Source organism: Anarrhichthys ocellatus, unplaced genomic scaffold (assembly GCF_004355925.1).
Source record: "Anarrhichthys ocellatus isolate YVR2014 unplaced genomic scaffold, GSC_Weel_1.0 scaffold18, whole genome shotgun sequence".
Taxonomy (NCBI): domain Eukaryota; kingdom Metazoa; phylum Chordata; class Actinopteri; order Perciformes; family Anarhichadidae; genus Anarrhichthys; species Anarrhichthys ocellatus.
This window is the reverse complement of record NW_022280048.1, coordinates 2,464,283-2,489,382: the sequence shown is the minus strand read 5'-3', so window position 1 is coordinate 2,489,382 and position 25,100 is coordinate 2,464,283. Positions and strand designations below refer to the sequence as shown.

Genomic DNA, 25,100 nt, shown 5'->3' with positions numbered 1-25,100 from the left:
CGCAAGTTATCACCAAAAAGCCAGGGCACCAAAAACATTTTTTTATAAGTTGTGCAATGGTAATAGAATATCTTGTGCCGCTTAAGAGCTAAAATGTCCCTCCACAGCTGAAGAATGATGTGTGAATATGCATGTTTGCACATATACGGCCGTTCCCCACACATATTAAAAGATCCGGCTCACAAACACCTATCCTGGGAGCACCTGAGCCCGCATCACATAATTTCTTGCCCATGTTGATGATATGGGAAGTTGTGGGTCATTTGATGCTGATTTTAATTTTTGTAATCCTGCATGGCTCTGAATTCTACTGTCAAACTACTGTAACAGAAACCTTGATCGACGAATACAATTTTGCTGTAATGCTGAAATTGTTTTAGTCAGTACCGGCAGTTAAACAGCTCTGGGAGTATTGCTTGTGAGTAATCCTGGTCTCATTATATCAGTATAAAGACCTGAGCCGAGGAGAAGTGGGAATCCGTCTCAGATACAAATCTTCTGAGGTTGTGATTTAGAGGAAAAAGCCACAAGCAGGTTTAACACCTTCTGTTATTAGACCAGCTCCTCATATGGCCAGAGATAACATGGATTAACAACACACAGCTCCTGCTGCATCCATTTTCTGAAACACAGAGAGTGAGACTTCTACTGAATAGCAACCCAGAGACATTTTTGAAACACTCCTTCACACAAAGAGGACACATATTGTTATTTCTTTCCAGTAGAATACTGGATTAGAAGCAGACTGATGTAGAGCTGGATGCAATCGACAGAAATGCATAAACTGCATGCCCTACATTATGCATCAAAACAATCGGGTGACCTCCTAGCTCCTGTGCAGCATGATCTGTCCATACATCAAAATACAAAGGGTTGCCCAAGGACCCTTGGCTCGAAATTCCTCCCACTGCACCCATCCCCCGCCCATGCACCTTGGCCTCCTGGATCAATAAACCGAGGCCAAATAAATGAACTGGAATTCTTATTTTGTAATTGCACCAGATAGCATTCAGTTGGCATCCATTAGCTGTGTGCAATTAAGTTAATCAGAGCATGCAGATGTCCCCACTGCAGGTGTGTCTTCAACATGTGACATTTCATGCAGTCCCATTTCTTGAGGGTAAAGGAGACAATCATCTGATTTGAGCCATGATGTAAACAAGTAATTACCTGATTACTGTTGAAAGTAATCACACACACCATCTCCACCTTGAACATGTGAATTGCACTGTAGACCCTTTTTTTTTCTGCACAGCTGGTTCCCTTCTCATAGCATTATTAGAGGGGGGAGGTGCACAGCAGAAGATTAATATGGATATTTAAGGGTCACAGTTGAGAGGCTCAGTGACAGCAGAGTGAACATTGTGTTTAGTGGTGAGGTTCACGCTGAAACACAGCGCCCCCAAGAGGACCAAACTGCACACTACAGCCCTCGTGTGAGAAAAACATATTAAAGCAAACCCCCCCCCCCCCCCCCACACTGTGTAACCAGATTATCAGCATGTCTAGAGTGTGTCTTCACTACATCTGAAGTCATGCTGTTCGGAGTTTCACCAGGTTAAAACTGCTGCAGTACGGAGCAAAAGACAGTAAGCAATTAAAGCTGCAAGCAGCATTGACTGGGCCCTCGCACCCTTGTGCATGTCGAGGGTGCTAGCTGTCAATGTAAGTGAATGCTGCTGTTTATTTCCTGCACGCTTGGAGACATTTAGTCACCAGACTTCTGTCCCTTTGGTTGTTCATTCAATAAGTCTGTTGTGTTTCCTGTGTGCTCTTTATTGACCGTAACCAGAACCAGATGACAATTCAGTTTATCAATTAGTTTTCACCTGAATACGTGAGTGTTTCAACAGCAGACGGAGGCATTTGAGAATAAACCTCACTTTTTGCCCCGATGGGATGCTGCTTCAGCTTCAACCGAGTGCAGAATGTTTCTGATCGTACTGATCGATCTGATCCGTCTCCATCTGTTTTATAGTTTCTACGCCACTGAAGAAAAGTCAACATGTGCACGTTTAAATAATTAGTCTGTTGTTAATCTTTATTTTTCTTATTCTTATTATTCTTACATGACTGTTTCATTATGTCTCCAGGCACCCACAAACCAACCATAGTGGTGAAATGAAAAATTGATTAGTTGATTGATAGAAGATTAATCAGCAACAACTGTGATTATCATTTTTTAAGCAAAAATGTCAAAATAAATGGCTATAGTTCTCCAATTTCTTTCTGTGATAGTAAACTCAATATCTGACTGATAAAAAAAACTGTTGAATAATTTGGCAAATGGGATCTTGGGCTTCAGGGAATAACGACGAGCGTTGTTTTTTTTTTACTATTTTCTGATATTTCATACACTGAACAATTAATTGTTTATTGAAGGTCTTATCGACCAGATAGAACTGGACATGTGTGTTGAATTTCAAGTCAACGTACGGGGAAAGGGGCGTGGCCTTTCAAAATTAAAATCAACTCTTTTTTCCCCCAGTCCTGAATGCATGCCAAAATTGGTAGGTTTTTGAGCATGATAAAGCCCCTTAAAGGTCAATTAATTTGGCAAAACAAGAAGAAGAAACGCAACAGTTTCAATAGACATTGTTGGTGCTTGGGCCATAATTCTATGGCCTTCCGGCATAGATTCACAGACTGTGATTGGAAAGAAGGTTGTGAATAAATGAGGAGTTTAAACAGATGTTCCCTGTTGTGTCTAACTGGTATTTTTTCCTAAAGGATCAGGCACTGCAGGACCTCCTGTGGTCTTAATCTAGGCTTCTTTATTCATCTCTCATCTTCCCTTCTCCGACAGCTCACTGCTACTGATGATCTGTGGCTGTGTGCATGAAATGTCTATAAAGAGCTTATCCTGTACACTGGTTGAAGACATTGTCTGTTTCTTAACATAAAGAGCAAGATCCTTTCTTTATCATTTGTCCTGATGGTTTGCTTTTCCGTCCCACAAGACAAGACTGCAGGTTGTTAAATACGAAATGTTCTATGCATGAAATGTTCTGAAAAAAAGTGAAATTGAAATAATAATAATTGCCTTTCAGCAGACACACTACTCAGTATGTGGAGACCCAGTTTCAAGGACCAACGGTACACAATCACGTTAGCATTTACTTTTAAGTTGGCAGTTGGCCACAGGAGCTTTTACAGAAATATGCAAGCATAATCAGGACTTCAGTCCCATGCCTAATAAAATGAGCCAATACATTAACAAAGGTTAAAAGCATAAGCAGTATCCTTGGCTTGATACCAAAAATTAAGATTTAATGACTTTACCCTCTTGATAGTCATAAAGTCGGTAAAGCTTCAACATGTGCATGTTTTACTTAATAATATTAGCCGCATGATTTAAACTGAAGGACAAACCAAGCTCCCTTTGTTGTACAAATCACATTTTGTCATTTTTCTTTACTTGGAAAAACAAGCTATGCTAGCAGCTCTGTGAGCTAAATGCTAACATTCTCCCTACAGTCTATGCATTCTCCCAATGACAATGCTAACATGCTGATAGCTAGCAGGTATATTCACTATGCTAATAGGCCTGGGAAAAGTACAGTTGAGCAGGTATTTACCAAAGTATTGGACAAATAAAAAAAAATGTTCTTGGGATGACACCAAATGAAAGGTTACTACAAGTCATCGTGGGGGAACGTTAATGTGTGTACCAAACGTTGTTACGATATTTCAGTCTGGACCAAAGGGCTCTAAAGTCTGTACATTCACTGTGCTGTCACACTGACAGATGCTGAAATCTTACTTTTTGACCAAAGACAGCACACTCTACTTTGAGTATTTATAACTCTCTAAAAGTCAGAAACCACTGAGACACACTTTATGGAGCATCAAAAATTGTTCTGGGTTTTAGACCCAAAATATTTTTTTACTTTAATTATTCAGACTGAAAACAACAGAAACCTGCACCACTTTTCTCTGACGGTCGCCCTGGGTGCTCAGCTATTCTTCTCCATCTGTTTAGTTTCTTTGTGTAACAGCATACTATTTTACGCCCCGATGACGTCACAGTGTTGCATCCGCCATGCAGCCCTTTTTCAATTAGCAGCTCTCAGCATGGGCATTAACACACTGAAGTGTGTACCTAAATCTGTAAAATCTGTTCTCAGGACGAGGTTGATTCTAGAGGACGATGAGCATGACATCTAAAATTGTCCTCTCGTTGAACATAATCACATTTAAAAGTAGCAGTGTGGAATATAATGCTACTTTAACTGTTTGCACACTTGGAGTTAAATCAACACCACAGAGGAAGAGGTTAGCAGTGAGAGGATGTCTGCTCTCTGTCACCCTGAGCCACCAGATGTTGCTGTAGAGCAGAAACAGCCTGTAGAGACTCACAGGAAGTCTGGTCTGCATCTGGAATTGAAATAAGCGTAGTTCCTGCAAAGGCAGCAATTTAGAGATGCAAAATAAAGACAGGAGACAATGTCTGACTGATGTTATAGGTATAGCATCAAGCCACCATGTTCAGGACAGGTATACGGCTTCAGTGAGAACAATGACAAACTGTTACCACTTCAGATTGGAAAAAAGTGAGTGTTCCCCCCCCTCGCCCAGAGCTCAACCACATGTTGAATTTCTCATCTGTGTGTATTTTCAGCATTAACACATTTGCTGGATAATTTTTTCCATGTTCTGTCACACACACAGCTATCTGTCATCTGGTTGAACATGAACAGTCCGCCAAGAAACACCCCTCCAACTCCCCATCCCGCCGTGTCAATCAGTTCACTGTATATTCAGGTGGTTACCACTAGTGCAAGAAGTACTCAGATCCTGAATAGAAGTGTAACACTACTCCATTAAAAGTAAAAGTCAAGTATTAAGAATGTAAGGTACAACAGTATTATTACAAAAATGTGTTTAAAGTATCAAAAGTAAAGTTTTTACGATGCACAATGGGCCCTATCTGAGTATTGTAATACTATATTAAATTAATGGATAAGGAAGTGATAATAGGTGAAAACCCAGATGACAGCAAAATAGGGCAAAGTCTGAAATATGGAAAATTTAAAATGCCTAGATTAAAACAAATCAACCAAAATAATGTATGAAATACAATACAAATTATTATATGTATTTACTTTTTATGTATAAATTCACTGTGTCACAGTTAGATTAAACACATATGTTAGAAGGATAGCTATTCAGTGTTTTGTCTTTAATAACTGAATTAATTGTTTTTCATTGCGACATAAATTCCACACGCCCCATTAAAATAAAACCACCACACAGAAAACAAGGCGAGGTGTATTTCACTTCAGTGTTGTCCTGTTCTTCAATTTCTGTTCTTTTGAAGTTGACTTGATTGATTAAGCAGTATATCATTTATTTATAATAATGATTTTAAACTCAAATATTGAATGAAAAAAGGTCAGCTGACTGCTCTTGAACTTACACGGGGTTGCAGTTTGTGTGCAGGAAAGAGGAAACATTCTACTGCAACGAAACCACTTTCAGGTTGTGATAATCATTAACCCTGTAGATGTCCTGGTGGTTGAATGTTACTGTTAGTCCTGTGTAGTTGAAATGACACAAAACATAGCTGACAACGTTCCTAACACACACATATTCGTGACCGTTGGGCTCGGTTGATGACTTCACACGTTGCCAACTCCTCACAGTGTTATCACGTCTGACGTCATCGTTATATCTCAAAGCCCTCGGAGGGAGTGTCTCTCCTTGCTGTCTTGGAAACCGCATGGATGCACAACTGCAGCCTCTGAGCTGAAGCTGTGCACAAGGACAAGAGTCAGTTCCAGATGTCTGAATTCACATTTTCAACTATATCAGGATGAATGCTGTGATGTGTTATATAACCTGTCACGGTTTTGGGTTGTGTTTAGTTGTTTCTTCCATTTTATTTTGACTTTCCCTGCCTCTTGTGTCCTGTGTTCACTTCACTTCCTGCCCTTGTCTGTTTCCCGCGTCAATGATTGTCTGCCCCGCCCTTGATTGTGTCTAATCACCTGCACCCTCCCAGTGTATTTAAGCCCTGTGTGTCCCTTGTCTCATTTTCTGTGGTGTATCCTGGTCTGTTGTGGTTCTGCTGATCATCCCTGGTATGTTCCCTGATTCATCTCTGCTCTCCCCTACTGTATTCCCTGTTTTGAAGTTTTATTTTCTTGGACAATTTTGTCACCCATTTTTTGACTCCTCTGTTCTGTGAATTTTGTGTTGAAACATTTTCTTTACTATTAAAACCACCTATATTCAACCCTCTGTTACCCTGTGTCTCCTTGTATTTGGGTCCGTCCTTTAGTACGCCGTTAAATGTGTCGCAACCCGTTTCTCTCCTTCCTCATTGATGCGTCCTGACATGAAACTCAACAGAGGAAGAGATTCACATTCCACAGCAGCCTGTTTCACTTTCAGACACGAACTTCACCAGTTTGAATTAAGGCAACAAATATTCTCCCATATGTGCTTCCCTGCTCTCTAATTACTGTAACTCCCTTCCTGTGCTCCCTCAAACTGCACTGTTCGCCACGATTTGTTTTTCTTCCCTCCCTCCCGATCCTGTCTTGTTCTTTAGTGGTGGAGGGAGAAATTTGGAGAATTCTTTTCAGTGACCACACCAAACTATCCAGTCACATGCTCTCTTTTTCCTTCCTGTCCTTCTCCTAAATAAGGAATTACAATTTGACTGGGGAAAAAGAGAATGAGCAAAGGGGCGGGCCATGGAGTGAAATAAGACAGGAAGCTCTCTCTCTCTCTCTCTCGATCTCTCTCTCTCTCTCTGTGCATGTATGTGTGTGTGTGTGTGTGTGTGTGTGTGTTGAAGTCATATATTTCATACGAGGGTGTTTACTGTATTTGTTGGCAGTCTTGTAGGGTACACTCGGCACTGTGTTATAAGGAAGAAGAAGAGCAGCAACACAAGCCCTAACCCACCTGTATTCACCTGAAAGCTACTACACAAAGTAAGTAAATGCCTTTTCTTCTTCTTTTTGTTTTCTCTCTGCCTCATTCATCAATCAGTTTTTTTGCTTTCTCGCTGGCGGTCAAAAGATTTCTTTGTTGCTTTAAGCTTGTGGCTAACTCTGTGCAGGAAACATGAAAAAAAAAAAGTGTAATATCATACACCCCACCCTCACACTCTGTCTCCTTCTCTTCGCTCCTATTGTTTTATGTAATCCTGTTTCTGTTCTACCTTTGTGCTCACTACTCTTATCATAGACCGCATGGCTTCAGTGGTTCCGCCTTCAACATGTAGCCAGTACTGTCTTAGAAATATGTAATTTTCTAGTGTAATATATGCTCTGAACACCAGTTCAGGATATGGCAGTAAAAGTCTGCATGTGTTTGCCACATATGTTGTCACGTTTATGGACCATGGTAAAGTTATATGTGCAGGCGAGCGCTTTCGACTGTGAGGGAACTTAAAGAGTGAGTTCAGGTGGTGGTTGGGCTGTTCTGACTATCTTCAGTGATAAGATAGAAATGCTGAATGAACAGTCTGCGTCAGCAGCTGGGACTGTGTAGAAATAATCATGTGACCTAGTTAATCCATTGTGTTCACATAACAAAGGTTTCAGAATGACCTTTAGTCTTTTCCTGAGCCGAATGAGTTCCACATCACTGAGTTGAGATGGTGTTAAATCTGACTCAGTAACTAGCAATGGTATTGTTTTATGCGGCCCTGTTGCGATTACAATAAAAGTTGTGACACATCCTGTAATAAATTACTGGAAGTTAACTATGATACAGAAGTTTGAGCGGGGGGTGAGAGGCGAATGTAGGAGTAACTGGAGTTGCATTTGAATAAGACAACTAACCCTCAGATGACACACAGGAGATCAGAGGGCTCAGAGTAGCAGTCAAGGTATTAAAAACTGTGTAAAGGTAAAGCAGAGGATTAATGGAAAAGCTCACTCAATAATGTCGGTCACATCAGTGTTTTTTTTTAATTTTTTAATTTTTTTTATTCAGGTTTGCATAATACTGGAAAAATAAAAGCTTTGCAAATGATAAACTGGAAGACTTGTAAATATAGTTGTTGTCGAGCGAACTTGTATCGCAATGAGTAGCTTACAATATCAACAGTCGCACTACAGAATCCCGCCATGCTGAGCACTGGAGTACGCAGAGCAAAGGTTTACGTCACAAAAGCAGAATAATCTTGTGGCAACACGTTCAGTTAGATGAGTTTTAATGAGGTACTGAAATTAACCGTTGCCTCTTTGCCACAGCATGCATGAGACGATGCTTAAACCAGTTTATGACACTTGTTTTCCATATTTAGACACCTTTGCAGCACACGTCGCTGTTCATTGACATCATGGTGTTTGTGATGTTGTAGCTGTGACTATGATTACAAGATGTTCTCAGTAACTACTAGGCCGACTACTAATTGATTTCTAAAGTGTACAGGTCTACATAATCTTCCAAAACACTCATTCAAACACCTGCACAAACCCTCTGTTTGAATGGCGTTGACCTAATCTTGTGACGTCCAATCAGCAGTTTGTGTAGGTTCAGAGTGCAGGTTATATTTAATCTGAGTTCATCATCCCTCACTGTTCATTGCATGCAGAGATGAGTCCTGATGTCTGCAGCTGCTGGATGTTCTCTGGGCGTGTCAGAACAAAACGGATTGAACCTCTGTTTGAGAAAGAGGTTGTTCATGAGTTTGGGATGTTTACATCTAAACTTCACCCTTGGTGTTGTGACAAACTGGTTTAGGAGTCACTTAGCTGACAGGAAGTTGCTTCTCCCCCACATGCCCATGTAACCGCTGCAACCTCGGACAATGAACAGAGCCGCGAGCGTGATCTATGGCAGCAAGGGCTCCAGTTTGGAGCTGCTTGTCACACTAATGGGCTGTGGCACATATTGTGTAAGACTGAGAAGCCTCTGTTTCACAAGATATGTAATAGGTGTGTCTTTCTGTCCTTGTATTGAACCAGTTTCAAAAACAAAACCCAGATTCTTGCAGACAATACACCATGGTATGTCTCCAGCCTTGTTAAAAGGCAACACAAATGCAGTTTCCATATATTTGCAGAATATACACATACCAGAAATGTTATGCATGCTTGAGGCAGGAAGAGAAGTAAGAGCAGAGTGTTTTCCTATCGGCTATAAACATCTCCATATGCTATCTGCTTTTCTAGTTTAAAAAAATGGCTCTATTGCGCAACTCAATTATTCAGATATGTAAAAGCAAAAGCTGTGGTTTGGCGGTTAACGGGTAGGCTAACGTCTCATACTTTCATGTTTTAACAGGCTCGATGGAGGATTTTTGTTGTTGCTTAAAGGTTGTTGCTATGTTGAGCAGTACAGGACATGTCGGGGGAGGGAGGAAGGAAGTAACAGCCGAATAAGCAAACGGGGAGCGGGGAAGTTCTACTGAAGCCAACAGGAAGCTCGTACTGCATTAATAAGTGAGATGGGCCAAACGTAATTACTTACAGCAGGGTTGTAATTCTTTAAGACATTAGCATTACACTACAGCATTTTCAGCTTCCAAGGAACAAAATGTCTTTGTTAAATAAAGGTTTGGATAATATAAATAAAAAGCTTCAGTCTGTGGTTGTTTACATTTTGGCAAATGTGCTAGTTCGGTTTCTGGTGGATGAGAAGATCGCAAGCTGTTTCCACCTCTTTTCAGTCTTTATGCTATGCTAATCCAACCAGTGCCTAGCTGTCGCTTTATATTTAACACACAGAAATGAAATAAAGGAATTGTCTTTCCCAAAATCTCAAACTATTACTTTTAAGCATCAGATGCCTGATTTCCACATTTTAACTCAATTTGTCTCAAACCTAATTCTAACCTTAACCAACAAAAGTCTGAACAATAAAACAGCCTCTTGAACAAGTGGGGACCAGCCAATAAACATCCTTATTCTGAATGTTTGAGATTAATAGGTTCTCAAAAAACAGTTCTAACTCACAACAGAAACATTCACGCAGGCATCAGGAAGAGAGTGACTCTAATGCTATTTGTTCTGACTGCAGGCCAGGAGTATGGGTGTGAGCAGGGCAGGGATTTGAATATAAACGTTCTGTCATCAATCAAACATCGATATAGAAAAGAACACAATACGCTGCCAAGGAGTGAAGATTGCTAAGCTATCTTTCCCTTCCAACAGGTTCAGCATGGCAAACGTCGGTCCTTCCTTTGGTCTGTCCCGAGAGGTACAGAGTAAGATTGATAAGAAATACGACCCAGAACTGGAGGAAAGGTTGGTGGAGTGGATCGTCGCTCAGTGTGGCGCTGGAGTGGGCCGGCCTGAGCCAGCCAAGATCGGATTCCAAAACTGGCTCAAGAATGGAGTTGTGAGTGTTTGCACAAGTGTAAATACAGCATTGTAGTTTCAACTATGTACAGTATATTTAGAGGGATCTGCTTGGTTTGTCTAGGTGCTGAGTGAGCTCATCAACAGCCTGTATGCTACCAACCCGCCAATAAAGAACTTTAAGAGCTCCAGCATGGTGTTTAAGCAGATGGAACAAATATCCCTGTTCCTCAAAGCAGCAGAAAACTATGGAGTCACCAAAACTGACATATTTCAGACTGTAGATCTCTTTGAAGGTAAGACGAGAACGGATATTATTTCAGCAAAATTAAGTGTTTTGCAGATTTACAGGAATGAAAGTGTGGAAATTACCTGTATTCAGTGGTGAGGAGCACAGGTCACTGCCCCCTGCCTGTATTTGGTGTGTGTGCTCTGGTCATCTGAGATTGTTTCATGTCTTCCAGGCAAGGACCTGGCCGCTGTCCAGAGGACCCTGATGGCTCTGGGTAATTTGGCTGTCACAAAGAACAACGGCTGTTACAAAGGAGACCCCAACTGGTTCCACAGGTGAGTTTGAGTTTTGAACTAGTCTCTCTGTGGGGATTTGGTAATGCAATGGTTTCATTCCAGTGCTGAGGGATGAGATTGTGGACTGAGAAGATGTGTGCCCGTATGTGTGCAGGAAAGCCCAAGAGAACAGGAGAGATTTCTCAGAGGAACAGCTGACCGAAGGCAAAAATGTCATCGGCCTGCAAATGGGCACAAACAGAGGAGCATCTCAAGCTGGAATGACGGGCTACGGACGACCCAGGCAGATCATCAACAAACCATGAATCCACACAGAGCTTAAACTCTCCTTCTCCTGCCCTCTGAAAGGCCAACTAGGACCATGAGAAGTGTAACCCGACTGTTTTCAAGGCTAAACTGGACCAAAATGGGGACCAATGAGAACATGTGCACATACTTCATGTTGAGTAGGCCTACACAAATAGATACCTTAAACAGTGTAAAGTTGACAGAGCATTTGACATAGTAAATTGTAAATGATAGTTTGTTCTTAATTAAAGGATAATTTCAGTTGTTTTACATGTGTTAACCCACTTCCTAAAAATCAAATGTGCCTAACTGCAAACCTAAGATTTTAGATTTTTTTTGTTGCCTTCCAAACATCCAGAGGTTTCAGTTCATTATAAAATCATCTTGCATTTAACATTTAGTCTGTTTTATTCTTTATTTCAACAGCTTCATCTTTGCAAAACTCTGCCTATTGGTGCATTCAAGGACACTCCGGTAACTGACATTTGATAATTTTTAATGGGTGAAACAATGAAATCCATTATTTATTTTGACACTGTCCGCCAGTGTTGCTGCTCTGGCATATCAATTCTGGGACATCAGGCATTGCATTCAGTGCTTGACTGCAACCCCCAAGGAGTTTTTGAGAAGTTCCCCTGCACACAACTGCGAAATGAACAAGAATTAACGATAAAGAGAAATCTGACGTAGTTGTTAAAATTGAATACTCTGATCTCAAGCAAGGTTAAAGTCTCATTTGTGACAAGTAGCAGCCTGGAAAGTAAGAAGTGCAATGTGGTTTACAATTATATTAAGCAGAAAATTTAAATTAATGGGCTACAACAAAACATATCCACTGACAATGTCAACTACAAGTCATTTTAGAAGGTGAATTGCCTGGTTTAAAAATGTTTTAAGAAAAACAATATGGTCGTGTTTGTTTTTATTACCTGCTCTGTAACACAATCTGCAGCTAGATTTGTAATCAATATGTCGGACCTTCTTTTGAGCGTTTAATACGTCATCTATGAGAACGCTTTTGAAATAGTTTGATTTACCGTTATAGAAGCCTCTTGTGTGATGAATAGATTAATGATAGATTATGAAAGTAGGCTTTGTCCACCTGTACTGATAACACTATTGATCACTCTAAATCACGATGCTGTGTGATTCTTTATAGCCTGGTGGCACCAGGCAAACAGTAAAAGAGATAACTAACGTACATAGCAACCCACGATAAACATGTCTCAGTCTGCAGGTAACATTACACCTAGCCGTGTTTGCTTTAAACCAGCTGTACTCCACGTAGAGATAAGCAGATGGAAAAAAAAGACAATCTCCCAAATGTGGGAGGAGAGAGAACATGACGGGTGGGGGTGATGACGGGTGGGGGTGAAGCCTGGATTTTTCCTGGCTGAGCTTTGCCTGGTTGGATGGAACGAGGGAAACAAACGGGATTCAGAGGACTGTCACTATCTCCTGCCAAGGTTTTGTTTATACTTTGTTTTTCCTTGGGTACCGACTAAGCCGTTCAGCATGAACTGTCTCAGGAAAAAGGTTGGAGATGGAAAAGAAAAGCAGGAAGGAGAAGACAGAAAAATAAGTTAGGTTTGATGAGAGAGAGCGATTATAAAGAAACTGGAAGAAGTGGTACTTTTTAAAACCGAAATGTCCAGGTGGAGTCCAACGCAGGAGATTAATGTGGCTGGGGTCAGACGGAGAATAGGTCAAGAAAGAACAAAGGACCTAAGAAATCAGAGCATTCCCAAAAAAGGAGTGCTCATTGCAGAAGGGGGCAGTCAAAAAGACTTCCTTCCTTCTCATTCTTCGTCTGTTAACATGAAACTGTGGGAATAACATTTTACACAGAGGGGTAAATTGGTATATTGTAAACTCGTGAGAAGCCAGAACAAATTTAAAACAAATGGAAAACATGAAGTAACCAGGTCTACTGTACAAGTAGTGGTGTCATATTCAGTTTTGGTTTGTATAATCTATTATTTTCACAATAAAAGCATTAGAAAACAGCTCCTCATTACATGCTTGATCACTGTGCAGTCACACTTATATTAAACAGTTCATAAATACTTTTTACAGCACTTATTTGCCTCTGGTGGAGCGAGATAATGTCCTGTTTGTAATGTCCTCAGCACTAAAGCTTCCTCCTGCTGTTGATGCTGCAGGACATTAGTCTCTGTGGGACAGTGGCTGCTTTTCTCAGCCGTAGTTTAGATTATTCTAATTGCCAAAAAGGGTTTAGTATTTCAACACTAACATTTATTTCAACATTAACTCATGTGCTTTGGCATCAGTGAGATCCTTGAGCCCCACACTGCTCATCACTTCTGGTCCGTTATAACGTACCAGCTTTGTGTCCCTGCAAGACATTTTTACACTGGACCTCGGATTCATTTTTACTGGTTGTGAACATCAATGGCAAACTGCTGAGGTCAAGACACAAACATATTGTATTGTAAGTGCAGGCCAGGTCAGAGAACTATTGGACAATAAAACAGTAGATTTAAATAGAATAATTTAATAATTCATATTTGACATTTAACTGTCACTGAGCACTTTGTAGTCATTGGAGGATGGTGATGTCAAGAAAACAAATTTCAGAAATGCATTACATCGTCGTTTCATCACCTTTCATGTCTGGGGAGATAAAAGCTGATGTGAATCGTTTCTCATTTATTGTGTCAGGAGCGCTGCTGCATGGACGACTGCTAATTCATCATTTATTGACTGACTAAGCTAACAACCTTTAGCATACATAATTTACTCCCTTGTCACACTGTAGTGGAGTGCAACTTGTTGACGATAAATGAATGAATCGGTAAAGTGATTGGTTAAGAATGTATTGATCATCAATTGATCATTTGAGACTTGAGAGAAGAAAACTCCTTGAGCAAGGCACTTAACTTCCTGAAGCACTGCAGTGGAGCTACTCAGTAAAACACTGTGTGTATGTGAGTTTTATGTCTACCTCAAATTAGACACCACGTGACTTTGAGGTTGAGGTTATAAACTCATATGTTAAACTCATACTTCACTGCTGACCTGTCACTGTGGAAGGCAGCTGAAATTAATGAAACTAAAAAACGCATCTGAAATATTCCCCAAACGAGCTAAAACAAACAATACTCTGTACTCTCTTTTTTTATAGATCTTTATCGCTCACAGTCTAGATGTTTAAAACATGTCTACAGCTAATCTTTAGCAGCACAGCGTCGTCTGGTCTTTATGACACAGGAGCTTTGATTTTTCATTCCTTCAGGGTTTAATCAAAGCGTGGAAACACCAACACACCACTGGCCTCACCGCAGAGGAATGCACTTTGCTGCCATACAGGGGCATAACAGGGGCGACGATTAGCTTCAAGGTTAAAGACGTTGCCTAATGACTGGAGAGATGCCAGTTCAAATCCAAAGACTGTCTGTAAAAATATGAATGGGGCTGTTTTCACACCTTGTTCTACCAGTCTCAAGGCTCAACCTCCTTGTATTGACCACTGGAGAGCAAAAAAAATCTACCTGGAGCCCAAAAAGCAGTTTCTCAATAAATGACAGGACACCTTGACTTGCAAACATCACATTTGACTTTCTGTTTTGAATTTTTGATCCAAGGAAAGTTTATGTTTGTAAAACTTTTCTCAAAATCTGTGACGTCATCTCAATATAAATATATATATATATATGGCTGAGCGGCAGAAACACTATTGAAGATATTTATCGGAATTTCAGGAGCAGGACCACTCCTCAACCCTACCTCTTCCTGCATAACCATAAATACCCGCCTAACCCGCTCCTCCCATTCGGTACCCCTCCCTCTCACTCTCTTTCTCTCTCCTCCACGTAGGGTCCTGAGGGGGTTTGCTGTGCGCCAGGTTTGTCATTTGACTGAATAGGTCACCTTTGGGTCCACTATCAAGCGCTTACAACACATCGATGCTTCAGTAGAGAGCTGCCTCCATTAACACCCAAAGGTAATTTAAAAATGTGCTTAAAATTAATTTCCAGTCGTGTCTCAAGAGGAAGGATGCAATGTTGCACAACTACAAAAACAACAGGTACAGGAGAAGTAAACTGCTCTTATCAGTGTATATGCACCTTAACTTTTTGAGCCTTTTGAGACACCATACAAAATAATGTGGAATTGAAGGCCCAAATCTGATCCAGTCGTGGTGAACTAAAGTGCCTGGTTCAGATCTCAAGACTCAAGTAAATGAAAAGCAGTATCAGTCTGATTATAGACAAGAACTAATGCTACAGTTGGTGAAGAAGGTAAGGTAGGACATCAAGACATCTGAGAGAAAGGTGAGAGAATCTGTCGCCCGCTACTGTACAGACCTGGCTTCAATCTCTGGCAGCGATGCGTCTGGCTTGGCCAGCAACATGACCGGCGAGACTGTAATCCTGGGACGAACAATAGAACAAGTGGTCCAGTTTACATCAAGTGACAAAGGGCTGATAATGGCGTCAAATCAGAAAATGCTTCGCTGTGTCGTTCTAGAGGGCACGGTCAAACTTGTTCAGTTCAGCGGTCAGGTGTTTACCACTGGGGAGTTGACAACAATCTGGCTAAAAATGAAAGGAGAGGCGGGGCATAAACACTGCAGGGCTGATGAGCTGATTGGCAACCGGTGTGCTGATTGCTGATTGCAGGCAGGAGTGTGAGCGGGGTGGAGCTGGAAGCCAGAAAAAACTCCAGGAGAGCTTGAGTTATGGCGTGAGCATAACAAGTTCATCCTCACTCGTGTAACCTTTTCAGGCACAAAGAGCTGTTCCCTGATTTACACCTTCTACTAAGAGCAGGCCAATTGTTCTATTACAGAGATTGTTTGTCACACTTCTTAACACCAATCTCTATTTCATTTTGACAAAACTAACCTTGTCCTACAATAGATGTCTTTCCATAGATGAGAAGGGAATACAATCAGAATTTTCTTGGTAGGCTTGTATGGTTTGTATGAAATGTAAGCAAGAGGCCTGAGGTTATGAGAGAATGCTTGTACATAAGCCTTAAAAATTAAGTGTGAATATAATAAAAAGAAGTGACAGAGATGAGAAAAACAGCCTGATTAAAACACAGTGATTGACTGTGGACCTCGAATAGGCCAAAGGGCAGCATGTCTCACTGAGCATTTCGCTCTGAACTACATTGAAACGGCAAACGTTCAGGCATTAATTGACAGCAACCGCAATGTTAGCCTGCTTTGGTTTGCATGCAGTAGGGTGATGTCAGTCCAAGGTCATTAAGTGACGCCCACGAAAGGCAGCAGACAAGAAGTGATTGCCCTGTGTGTGGAAGGCTGGGGAAGTATACCGGACGGCCTGACCTGAGACCTGCTGAATTAGCTTAAGGACCAAGACAATTAGGGAGAGGTGCAGCGCAAAAATCAATGGGTATAAATTAATTTCGATGACCTGTTCACAGAGTAGAAAGACCTTCTGGAATTCTTCTACACCATTCCAGTGAGATGCTGGACTTTTTTTTTGCACTAAAATCACCGCTCACTGGCCTTCCCATGTTGTTTCATGGAGGTGTGATTTGCGGTGGAGTTCCTCTATGCATGAGTGTGGTTTCCAAGATGGAGACGAGCAACTGTGTTTACGAAATAGAGAGGCACTTAGCGGGAGTCTGCAGGTTTGTACTCATTATGGTTAAGCATCACATCACATACAATAAACATTGCCTCCAGGCCGAGGTTAACATTCAGACTGAATATGTGTGTGTGTGAATGACTCATGGGCATGAATAATGTTGATGGGGGAACCACAGAGGAAGGTGCAGTGGTGCGACCTACATGTGTCGTTGGCTCTGTCTGCGGCTGCATTGAATGATGAAAGGGTGAGAGGGGTAGGTCACAGCCGGTATCAGGTGAAAATGGCGGGTAATCTGAGACAGGAAGCAGATGTTTCCCCTCGAAACTTTTGGTTTGAGGCCAAATATTGAGATCTGAATCCGCCATTCAAAACGCCACGAGAGGAGGACAAAGCTGTTGAGTCAGCGTGACAAGTTAAAAGCTCAATATATTCTACAAATATTCACTTTAATCCTCAAAGCTCACCTGCCTTGGTGCCAGAAACCCATATTTTACTTTGATCAGCCAATCACGGCGGTCCATACCTGCCGCAGTGGAGCTGGAATCCTGGAGTCGCAGTCATGGAATATCATGGGCAGGATAATATTTTTGCTGTTGATTAATAAAAATGCCTCTGACACACGTTTTTTTTTTTAAAAAGGCCTTTGTAGTCATACATAAACTTCCGCTTCTATGATGACAACAACTTCTGTATTTCATTTCCTCTGAAATTACATAATCTGATTGTGAAGCTAAAACATGTGGACTTGTTTCAACTTTTGAACAGGAAAACCCACATCACAAGGTTCACAGCACATGGCACTGGCACAAATATGCACTAATCATCATTTATCAACCCATGACATCTGAGAGAAATCACACATCGAATGTGTCTCATGGCATGGAGATCAAAAACAGTCTACGCGCCATGAGTGAAATTTAGGCCACAAAGCCACTTATTTTTAAATAAGTAAATTTGAGTTTAGTGGAAGATATTTCCACAGAGGACATCACCCGTACTCCAGCATTGTGTGCAGCACTGTTTTTGTCCTTTATGATTAAGCATTTGTCTAGCATTAAGTGATAGGTGAGAACGTGTATCTATATTCCTGTTCACATGCCCTAAAGATTGTTAGTACTGAACAAAAGCCAAATATTTAACAGGTCAATAGAGCAGGAACAACACACAGGGCCAGATATAGATTTTATCAGGGTGTTTCCAACTTGCCGTTGACACATCTGTCAATGCCGATGCCTGTTGGGATTAGAACGTTATCATTTCCCATTCAAGCTGCGTGGTGATAGACGTAGCATGCCATGGATTAATCTATATTCAACATGGCCAGTTATAAGACTTTTAAAAACAGATGTGGATCACTGGCAGTCTGAGCATATATGGCTTAGATGGAAATCTACAAGCTGTGGACAGAGTGTAGGTTTCTTATTTCACTAGACGTTTAATGTTCGCACATGCACAGGAAAGGGCCTTTCGACGTCGTTACCATTTCAGGCAATGCAAATTTCCTTCATTTTTACAGCATCACAACTCTTTGAGATGGAAAAACTAGTAAATGAAAATACCAGCTTTTACTCCTCCGTCATTCCTGCGTCAGACACACAAACTTGTAATGTGAATCCAGCTATTAAGCAGTTTAGTTTTGGGCTCCAGCTCGACGTGTTAACAGTGCAACAAACTTCACACTCAGTCGGCAGCCTGCGGTACACGGGGCCTCCAGATGGAACGACTATTTCTGCTACACTGGGACATTTTTGGGTCACACTTAAAATGAATGAGAGCAACATTAAAAGTGAGCCAATGGTTTATTAACTATTATACAACTCGCCAGCAATCACATTTATTTATTGGTTTATTTGAACGGGACAGTGCACATTAATAAAAACATTTCTGCAAATGTGCCAGAGTTAGCCAAAAGGCTATTTTTCATCTGTAGTCCCAATACGCACATACGCTCCGGCACGCCTCACTACATCTTTAAAGAGGGCGTTTTTTAAAACAAGTCTCCAAGTTCGGTTGGTGAATTATTACATGAGAGAGATACACTCGGTGAAGGCAAACTAATTAGGCAGTCAGGACACTCTGGCTGAGAGAGAAGAGGATCCAGCAGTGAGGCCTGCTTGGCGCGTCCTCGTAGTTGTTGATAAAACGGTTCCCTCTGCTGGTGAGTGTGTAAGGCACGGTGCTGCAAATCACAAGCCTTGATTTCAGAATCTCAACACATACTTTTCTTTAAAATCAAAATACGATCATTCATCACAAGTAACAGATTTTGATAATGAGCAAAATTAGAAGAAAAAAAAAAAAATCACTCCCAACACTTGTTTAGATCCTTCTTTGTTTTGTTTTTTATTGGAATCCCCCCCCCTCCCCCCCTCCCTTCCCTTCAAACATCATTCCCCTCAAGCTTCACACGTCTTATATACAGCCGGGGGTCACTTCTCCACACTCATACGTCCAGGTGACACCATCCAGTACCAGACACACTGTATAAAGACAACCGTCCCCGTATAGACACTTAAGGCACACATACATACACCATTTATATACACAGCAGGCAAACGTGCAGAGCTTAAGACAGCAGCAACGTCGGAGAACGTCGATGCTCGACGAGAGACTCTCGGGCCACGGTTTGAACAGAAGAAATGACTACGCCACAGTAGAAGCTCACAGACCAACGCTTTGCTTTACACCACCTGTGTTTGCCTTTTTTTTTTTTTTAGCATTTAGCGTGACAAGTGTTCAGTTCAGCCGTCTTCAGTAGCTTAACCGTGTGGCTACTTTTTATTCCAGAAAAATATTCAGTAACTACACCACATAAGAGATGTTGGGGTGAGAGTCGACAACAAACACAACAGGGAGAGAGAGAAAAAAAAAACAAAAAAGAGGTGAGAGACGGAATAAAGATGTGAGAAAATACTGTATAGTCACGTATTTAGAAGGGAGAGGGAGAGACAGCCTGCGCTATCAAAGTGTGAGTATTAGTGTGAGATACAGACGCAGAAAGAAAAGTCTCAAATCAATCTGTATATTCATGAGGAAGGACTCGTGTTGTGATCAGCAGGGTGAGGTGAAAGCAGGAGTACTGGAGCTGAAGTCTCTGTTGTTTTATGTTGTGAAAAATAAAATCAAGTGCTTTAGTAAGTGCGTTACTACTAAAAGACAGTGTACACACAACGTCACTGGCATATATTTTTTCTTCTATTTAACAAAGACCTTCAACAGATACCCAGGTAACAGTCAAGAGGTTGTTCGGAGCAGGATGTAAAAAGCTGGCAGGTCTTAGTTTGGCAAAACAAAGGTTTGATATGTGTTAAAATGAAAAGTCACAGTAACTTCATCTGGACACAGAGTAGAATGTAAATACACTAGCTGGGATGAGCAGCAGGGTCGGGGAGTGTTTGGAAGACATATGTAGATTCAACATCACTAATGAACATGTGTGAATACGTGATTTTGACTTCTTGTTCACTCATTTAATACAGCGAAGAGGAGGCTCGTCTTAAAACATGCATGCAGCCGACACCGACGTCAGGTTTCAGATGAACATTAAGTTCGGTGATAATTTCAGGTGACACAAGGATAAAGTGGTGATCAGCAGTGTGTGTGGTTTGTGGAAAAGTACTCTCCAGATATACACCGATCTATTATATATTGATCAACGGTTTTAAAAAGACACCTAATTAGTTACACGCGGAGTTCAAAGGTGAACATTTAGCAGACTGAGTGCTCCTTGTTTTGCAGAGTATTTCAAATAGCACGCATAAACAACTGGACAGACACAACTCCATCATAATACATTTCTGTAATTATATTACATGACATTTGCTTTACTGGATTATGCTTTGAGCAAAATCGTCAAAATACTGAGAGCTATATGTAAATGCTGCTCACTACCATACATAGTGTGCATCTCAGCAGTGGTTCCCAACTTTTACAGGAAACAATGCCACCAAAGATTGATTTTTACTCCTCAGATTGTTTCAAAAATTACAATTTTTCTTACGACTCGCTAGCGGCCCCCGACTCCGGGTTGGGAACCACTGCTCAGTGTTGGATAACGTTCTGCCTACTGTGAGTATGCTGTGCTGGACTTCTCATGTGTTAATAGAGAAGCCGCACAGCTAACGGTTTTACAAAACACGGAGGAAAAAATTTGAATGTTTTTCTATTTGTATCATATCTCCATGGCACCGATAACTGAGGCAAACAGTCATTTTATCCACAGGCCAAGACTAATGTGTGTGTGTGTGTCACTTCAGTTCCACGTGATCTCAGAATATCTGTCTGTAACTCAGAGAAGTCGGACTTTGTAAATCATTTTGCAATAGAAGTTACTCCTGCAATCACAGTGTCTACATCTGCAGCGAGGTCTCTCCCCCTCCTCAGCACCACTCCACACCCAACCCTGATCCTCCACCTCTCCCGGGCCCACTCACATCGGGGTGCCTCTTCCCCCCCTATGAGTGAGCCCTTCCACCTCCAGATACCAGGGACATGTCTCCCCCCCAGTCTCCCATAGCGGCGGGTGAGACATGCCTCTGGGTAGACGTGCTGCTCGGCCACGGCCCTTAAACCTGCGACGCCCGCTTCTCCTCTGGCTTCTCCTCCAGCATCTGCAGCAGCAGGTCGCTGAGGGGCTTGGCCATGGTGCGGTAACCTGTCGGCGTCAGGTGGAGGAAGTCAAACATGTCCTGTGGGCTGATGGCTCCATCGGAGTGGACGAAGTGCCCGCTCACGTCCAAGAGCAGAGCCTGGCCCAGTCGGGGCAGCCAGGAGCGCAGGAAGTCGTTAACCGCCGCGTTCTTCTGCCTCAGGGGGTTGGGTCGCTCACCTCGAGGCAACAAGCCCTGAGGGACACAGAAAACATTTCGGACTCATTCATTTAAATTCATTTGCTTAGAGTTAAACCTTGATATTTTGTATTTTAGTAAGAGAGCATAAATTTGACTCCCTACAACAGGCCTATTAACTATGACTGGCCTATCGTGAGCGTTCCCCATTGAAAGCCAGCGGCAAGGACAGTCTGCAAGGCCCGCTGAGCCACCTGATAATCAGACAATACCAGATGATCTACATACTCTTATATTATAACGTATCGAGTAAACGTCTTTGTATTTTTTACCTTTGAATTTTTACCAATTGTACTCTAATTCTGATTATTGTTATTATCACACATTAACCTTTTAGCATTGCCTCAAAAGTATGCCACGCTGCATTTCACTGCACATTTTGAATCACCATGTGAGAAATAACACCTTGAACTAATTACACGGATAGAAAGACTGACAGGTACCTGCATATTCCTTAACGGAGAGCAGAAATAACACAATTGAAAGCTGGCGACTTGTGAGGATCACCGACATCAACTGGGTTTTTACATCAAGTATGGTTATTTTTATCTATATCGTGCAATGTTTAAAAAAGGTACCTGACCAATCCTAACACGTCAGTGTTTCATGTCAACATACTTGTTAAAAACAATGGCGAAGACATACAACTAACTACTTACCAGTACAACTATCTTTGCCTTGGGGAGGCGGGAGGTGAGCAGCTGCGCAATAGCAAGAATTCCTCCTGCAACTTGCTCTGCTGTGTGTTGCTGATTGTTGGTTCCCACCCACAACACCACCACCTGGACAAGAACACAGACGGACGCTCTGTTCACTTCCTCTGAACTCCTTTTTAATCTCCAGAAGTGTGAGCAAAGCATGATATATATTTGAGAGAATGAGTTCTCATGGATCGATATCTGGGTAATGGGTGAGCAATGCGAGCTGTTCCCTATGTCAACATCATTAGCACAGCCAATAAGCACAGTGAGGGTGATACAACAGACCGTCGCTGCTACAACGTTTTCCACAACGCACACCGCAACTTAACAACAAGGGGGTCATAAAAGCTGTTCTGCACAAACTCTCCTCTCTGACAACCATGGACATCAGGCCGTCCAACAAGATGAGGAGGTCGGGGGTAAAATGTTGTATGCAGCTGGTGTTTTGTGATCTTAGTAGGCTCAGCTCACCTTGGGACGGATGTTCTGCAGCTCTCCATTCTGTAGCCTCCACAGCACATTACAGGTGGTGTCCCCTCCGATGCCAAAGTTGAGCGCATGAAGAGGGGAGAACACCTCCCTCCAGACCTGTGGAAAGGAAACCAGACATTTGCATTTCATATGACAATTTCTGACTTTGGGGACTAATATCAAATAATTCATAGATGCTAAGCTAAGCATACCGATCAGTAACAAGATGCATTACGACAATATGAGAATTGTATTGAGGCAACATAAACGTATGTACATTTACGCTGTGTATTGAGAAAACGAAATGAAGATGCTAGTGCCATGTGAGAAGTCCAATGAACAGGTTTGGAGAGGTAAATATTTTGTCTCACCTCATACTGCTGCATTAGTTGTATCATAGAATCTCCTACAAAAAGCACGTCTGGTTCAGCATCCTTACACTCCTGCACAAATCTGGTGTGCTGTAGAAAAACACAAAAAAAAAAACATGGCCTCATTACAACAGAGCTTGTGATGGATAAAAAAAAAAAAAAAAAAAAAAAATGCATTTCATTTACACAGAGCAATACAATTGAATCAGTTCCATGTTAGGCATTTCAGTTTGAGTTCACACCTTTGTGTTATGAGTTTTCAAAATCTTAGGATAATAGCTTTCAGAGTCAGACAAAATCCTGCAAGCTCATCACACAACAAGACTCGTCTGGTGTCCCATCTGACAGAGAGCTTGGAGTAAAGCAGACGGTCTCAGTCCTATTAGCTTCGGAGGATTAACCTCGCAGGCACCTAGCAGGAGGTTCCATTTAACAAGGAGCTAGATAAAGTGGGGCTCTGAAATAGATTAGTCAACCTTTACCTCACATGTGTAACTAATATCATTGAGAGTACCATCAAAACATCACCTCATGATATTGCACAGATCACGCCTCCAGGCACAGCATCACAACCATGAACATTAATGGTGGGAATCAAATGCAATATGTAATGCGTTGTTGCTGCTGTATAAAATGCTTCATTATTAAGGGCAGCTGATCTTAAAACATACATTTTCCTGTAGCTAATGTTTTGTTTGTGTCTATTTAAAAACGCCCAAGAATAAGGAAAACCCTTTGAGAAATAATATAAATCTTCTAGCTGGTAAAATTCATTCTACATAAGGAATCAATGGGGTATTTTTTTAATGATACATGGGGATGAAGACTGAATGTTTCCTACACTTATAATAAAAAAAACACATACCTGTGACATCCACCGGTCATCTCCTTGTACATCCTCTACTGGCTGAGCCACTGCAGCTGGGTTCATACCATCACCACTCATCCTACAGGAGACACCGACTCTTATTCATGCATACATAAAAAAACAGCCATGCAGCTGACGTTATTCAGCCATATAGACACATTACACATGAAACCATGAAGGGTTCGTATTGTTGTTAGGAAAGCCTCAGAACCAGCTAGCAGAAACCATTGCTGTGATGCAGCAGCTTAACGTTTCAGCAGCAGACGGACTGACCCAATTAATATGGATAAAGGCTACTTTCGCTTTCAACGCGGGTGCTCATGTATCACACAGCAGATCGCATTAATCCCGATAGGTTACAGTTTATCTGACGTTAGCTTGCTAGCTAGCTAGCTAGCCTGCTAAACACTGGAGGCTGTTATGGCTGCATCTAGCGTCAATACGTAACGTTATACACGCCAGTCGTTAATATGAAGATTTACAGGAATTATGTTGTTTTTGATTTACGAGGCAAACTACCTGGCAGGGTGTCGGCCGCGTCACTTCTCGGCTCCCTCGGCTTCAGAGGTACTCTTTTGCCCCAACTTCACGTTACGTTGGTTGAGGCTGCTGATGCTCGCTAGCAACCGTTGGCCGACTCTAGCTAGACGAGACAACAAAAGGTGTGTCAAGAAGGCAAACTGCAGAGAGTGTTTTAGGTGCAGAGCGCCGATGTAACAACATTAGCCGTAACACCATTGGAGGGCACTGCAGTCAGTGAGCTACAGAGAGGGGGGATTTTTCCCTGATATTTGCCTGTCGGGCAGCCATTGCTTTATGCCTGCGTACATACCAAACTAGTATAGTATTATAACGGCTATAACTGACCCCTGCGAATCATCTGTACCAAAAACCAAAATATGTCTACCTTCTGTAATATGTGGAGGTTGTGTAAGCTGATAAACAATCAGTGCTCTTTCCTGAAAGATAACCCCCAGGGCAACAACAGCACAGTATTAGCTGGTCCCGCAATGAATCATGGGTGGGTCGTTGGTTTGAAAGTGCGACAAATACAACTTTACAGTCTAAAACATTTTACTTCGGATTCCCAAACAACGTTTTTTCTCAGTTATTTAAGATACATGAAGTGGGTGTCAGACACCATCATGGAGGAAATACCTCTTAGTGAGAGAGCAT

At 41.7% G+C, this 25,100-nt stretch overlaps 2 protein-coding genes across 2 annotated transcripts; one reads left to right on the top strand and one right to left on the bottom strand.

Moving 5' to 3' along the window:
• The first annotated feature begins 6,746 nt into the window (after positions 1–6,746).
• LOC116389067 (transgelin-like) lies at positions 6,747–11,475 on the top strand. Its single transcript, XM_031857477.1, has 5 exons — positions 6,747–6,944; positions 10,119–10,305; positions 10,390–10,561; positions 10,730–10,832; positions 10,948–11,475. Exons 2-5 carry the CDS (start codon positions 10,126–10,128, stop codon positions 11,096–11,098), a joined length of 606 nt encoding a protein of 201 aa, XP_031713337.1. The 5' UTR covers positions 6,747–6,944; positions 10,119–10,125; the 3' UTR covers positions 11,099–11,475.
• A 9,739-nt stretch (positions 11,476–21,214) lies between these two features.
• Positions 21,215–24,677, bottom strand: pafah1b2 (platelet-activating factor acetylhydrolase 1b, catalytic subunit 2). Its single transcript, XM_031857588.1, has 6 exons — positions 24,444–24,677; positions 23,922–24,003; positions 23,057–23,146; positions 22,686–22,802; positions 22,173–22,295; positions 21,215–21,510 (listed from the first exon to the last, which is right to left on the bottom strand). Exons 2-6 carry the CDS (start codon positions 24,000–24,002, stop codon positions 21,232–21,234), a joined length of 690 nt encoding a protein of 229 aa, XP_031713448.1. The 5' UTR covers position 24,003; positions 24,444–24,677; the 3' UTR covers positions 21,215–21,231.
• Between the last annotated feature and the right edge of the window lie 423 nt (positions 24,678–25,100).

What these genes read in the sequence shown, in the direction of transcription:
- LOC116389067 (XM_031857477.1), top strand. Translation starts at nt 10,126, where the DNA reads ATGGCAAACGTCGGTCCTTCCTTTGGTCTGTCCCGAGAGGTACAGAGT. An exon ending in ACTGGCTCAAGAATGGAGTT is followed by an intron (nt 10,306 to 10,389) that starts GTGAGTGTTTGC and finishes TGGTTTGTCTAG; the next exon opens with GTGCTGAGTGAGCTCATCAA. An exon ending in GACTGTAGATCTCTTTGAAG is followed by an intron (nt 10,562 to 10,729) that starts GTAAGACGAGAA and finishes CATGTCTTCCAG; the next exon opens with GCAAGGACCTGGCCGCTGTC.
- pafah1b2 (XM_031857588.1), bottom strand. Translation starts at nt 24,002, where the DNA reads ATGAGTGGTGATGGTATGAACCCAGCTGCAGTGGCTCAGCCAGTAGAG. An exon ending in ATGACCGGTGGATGTCACAG is followed by an intron (nt 23,147 to 23,921) that starts GTATGTGTTTTT and finishes GTTTTTCTACAG; the next exon opens with CACACCAGATTTGTGCAGGA. An exon ending in TGCAGAACATCCGTCCCAAG is followed by an intron (nt 22,296 to 22,685) that starts GTGAGCTGAGCC and finishes GTTCTTGTCCAG; the next exon opens with GTGGTGGTGTTGTGGGTGGG.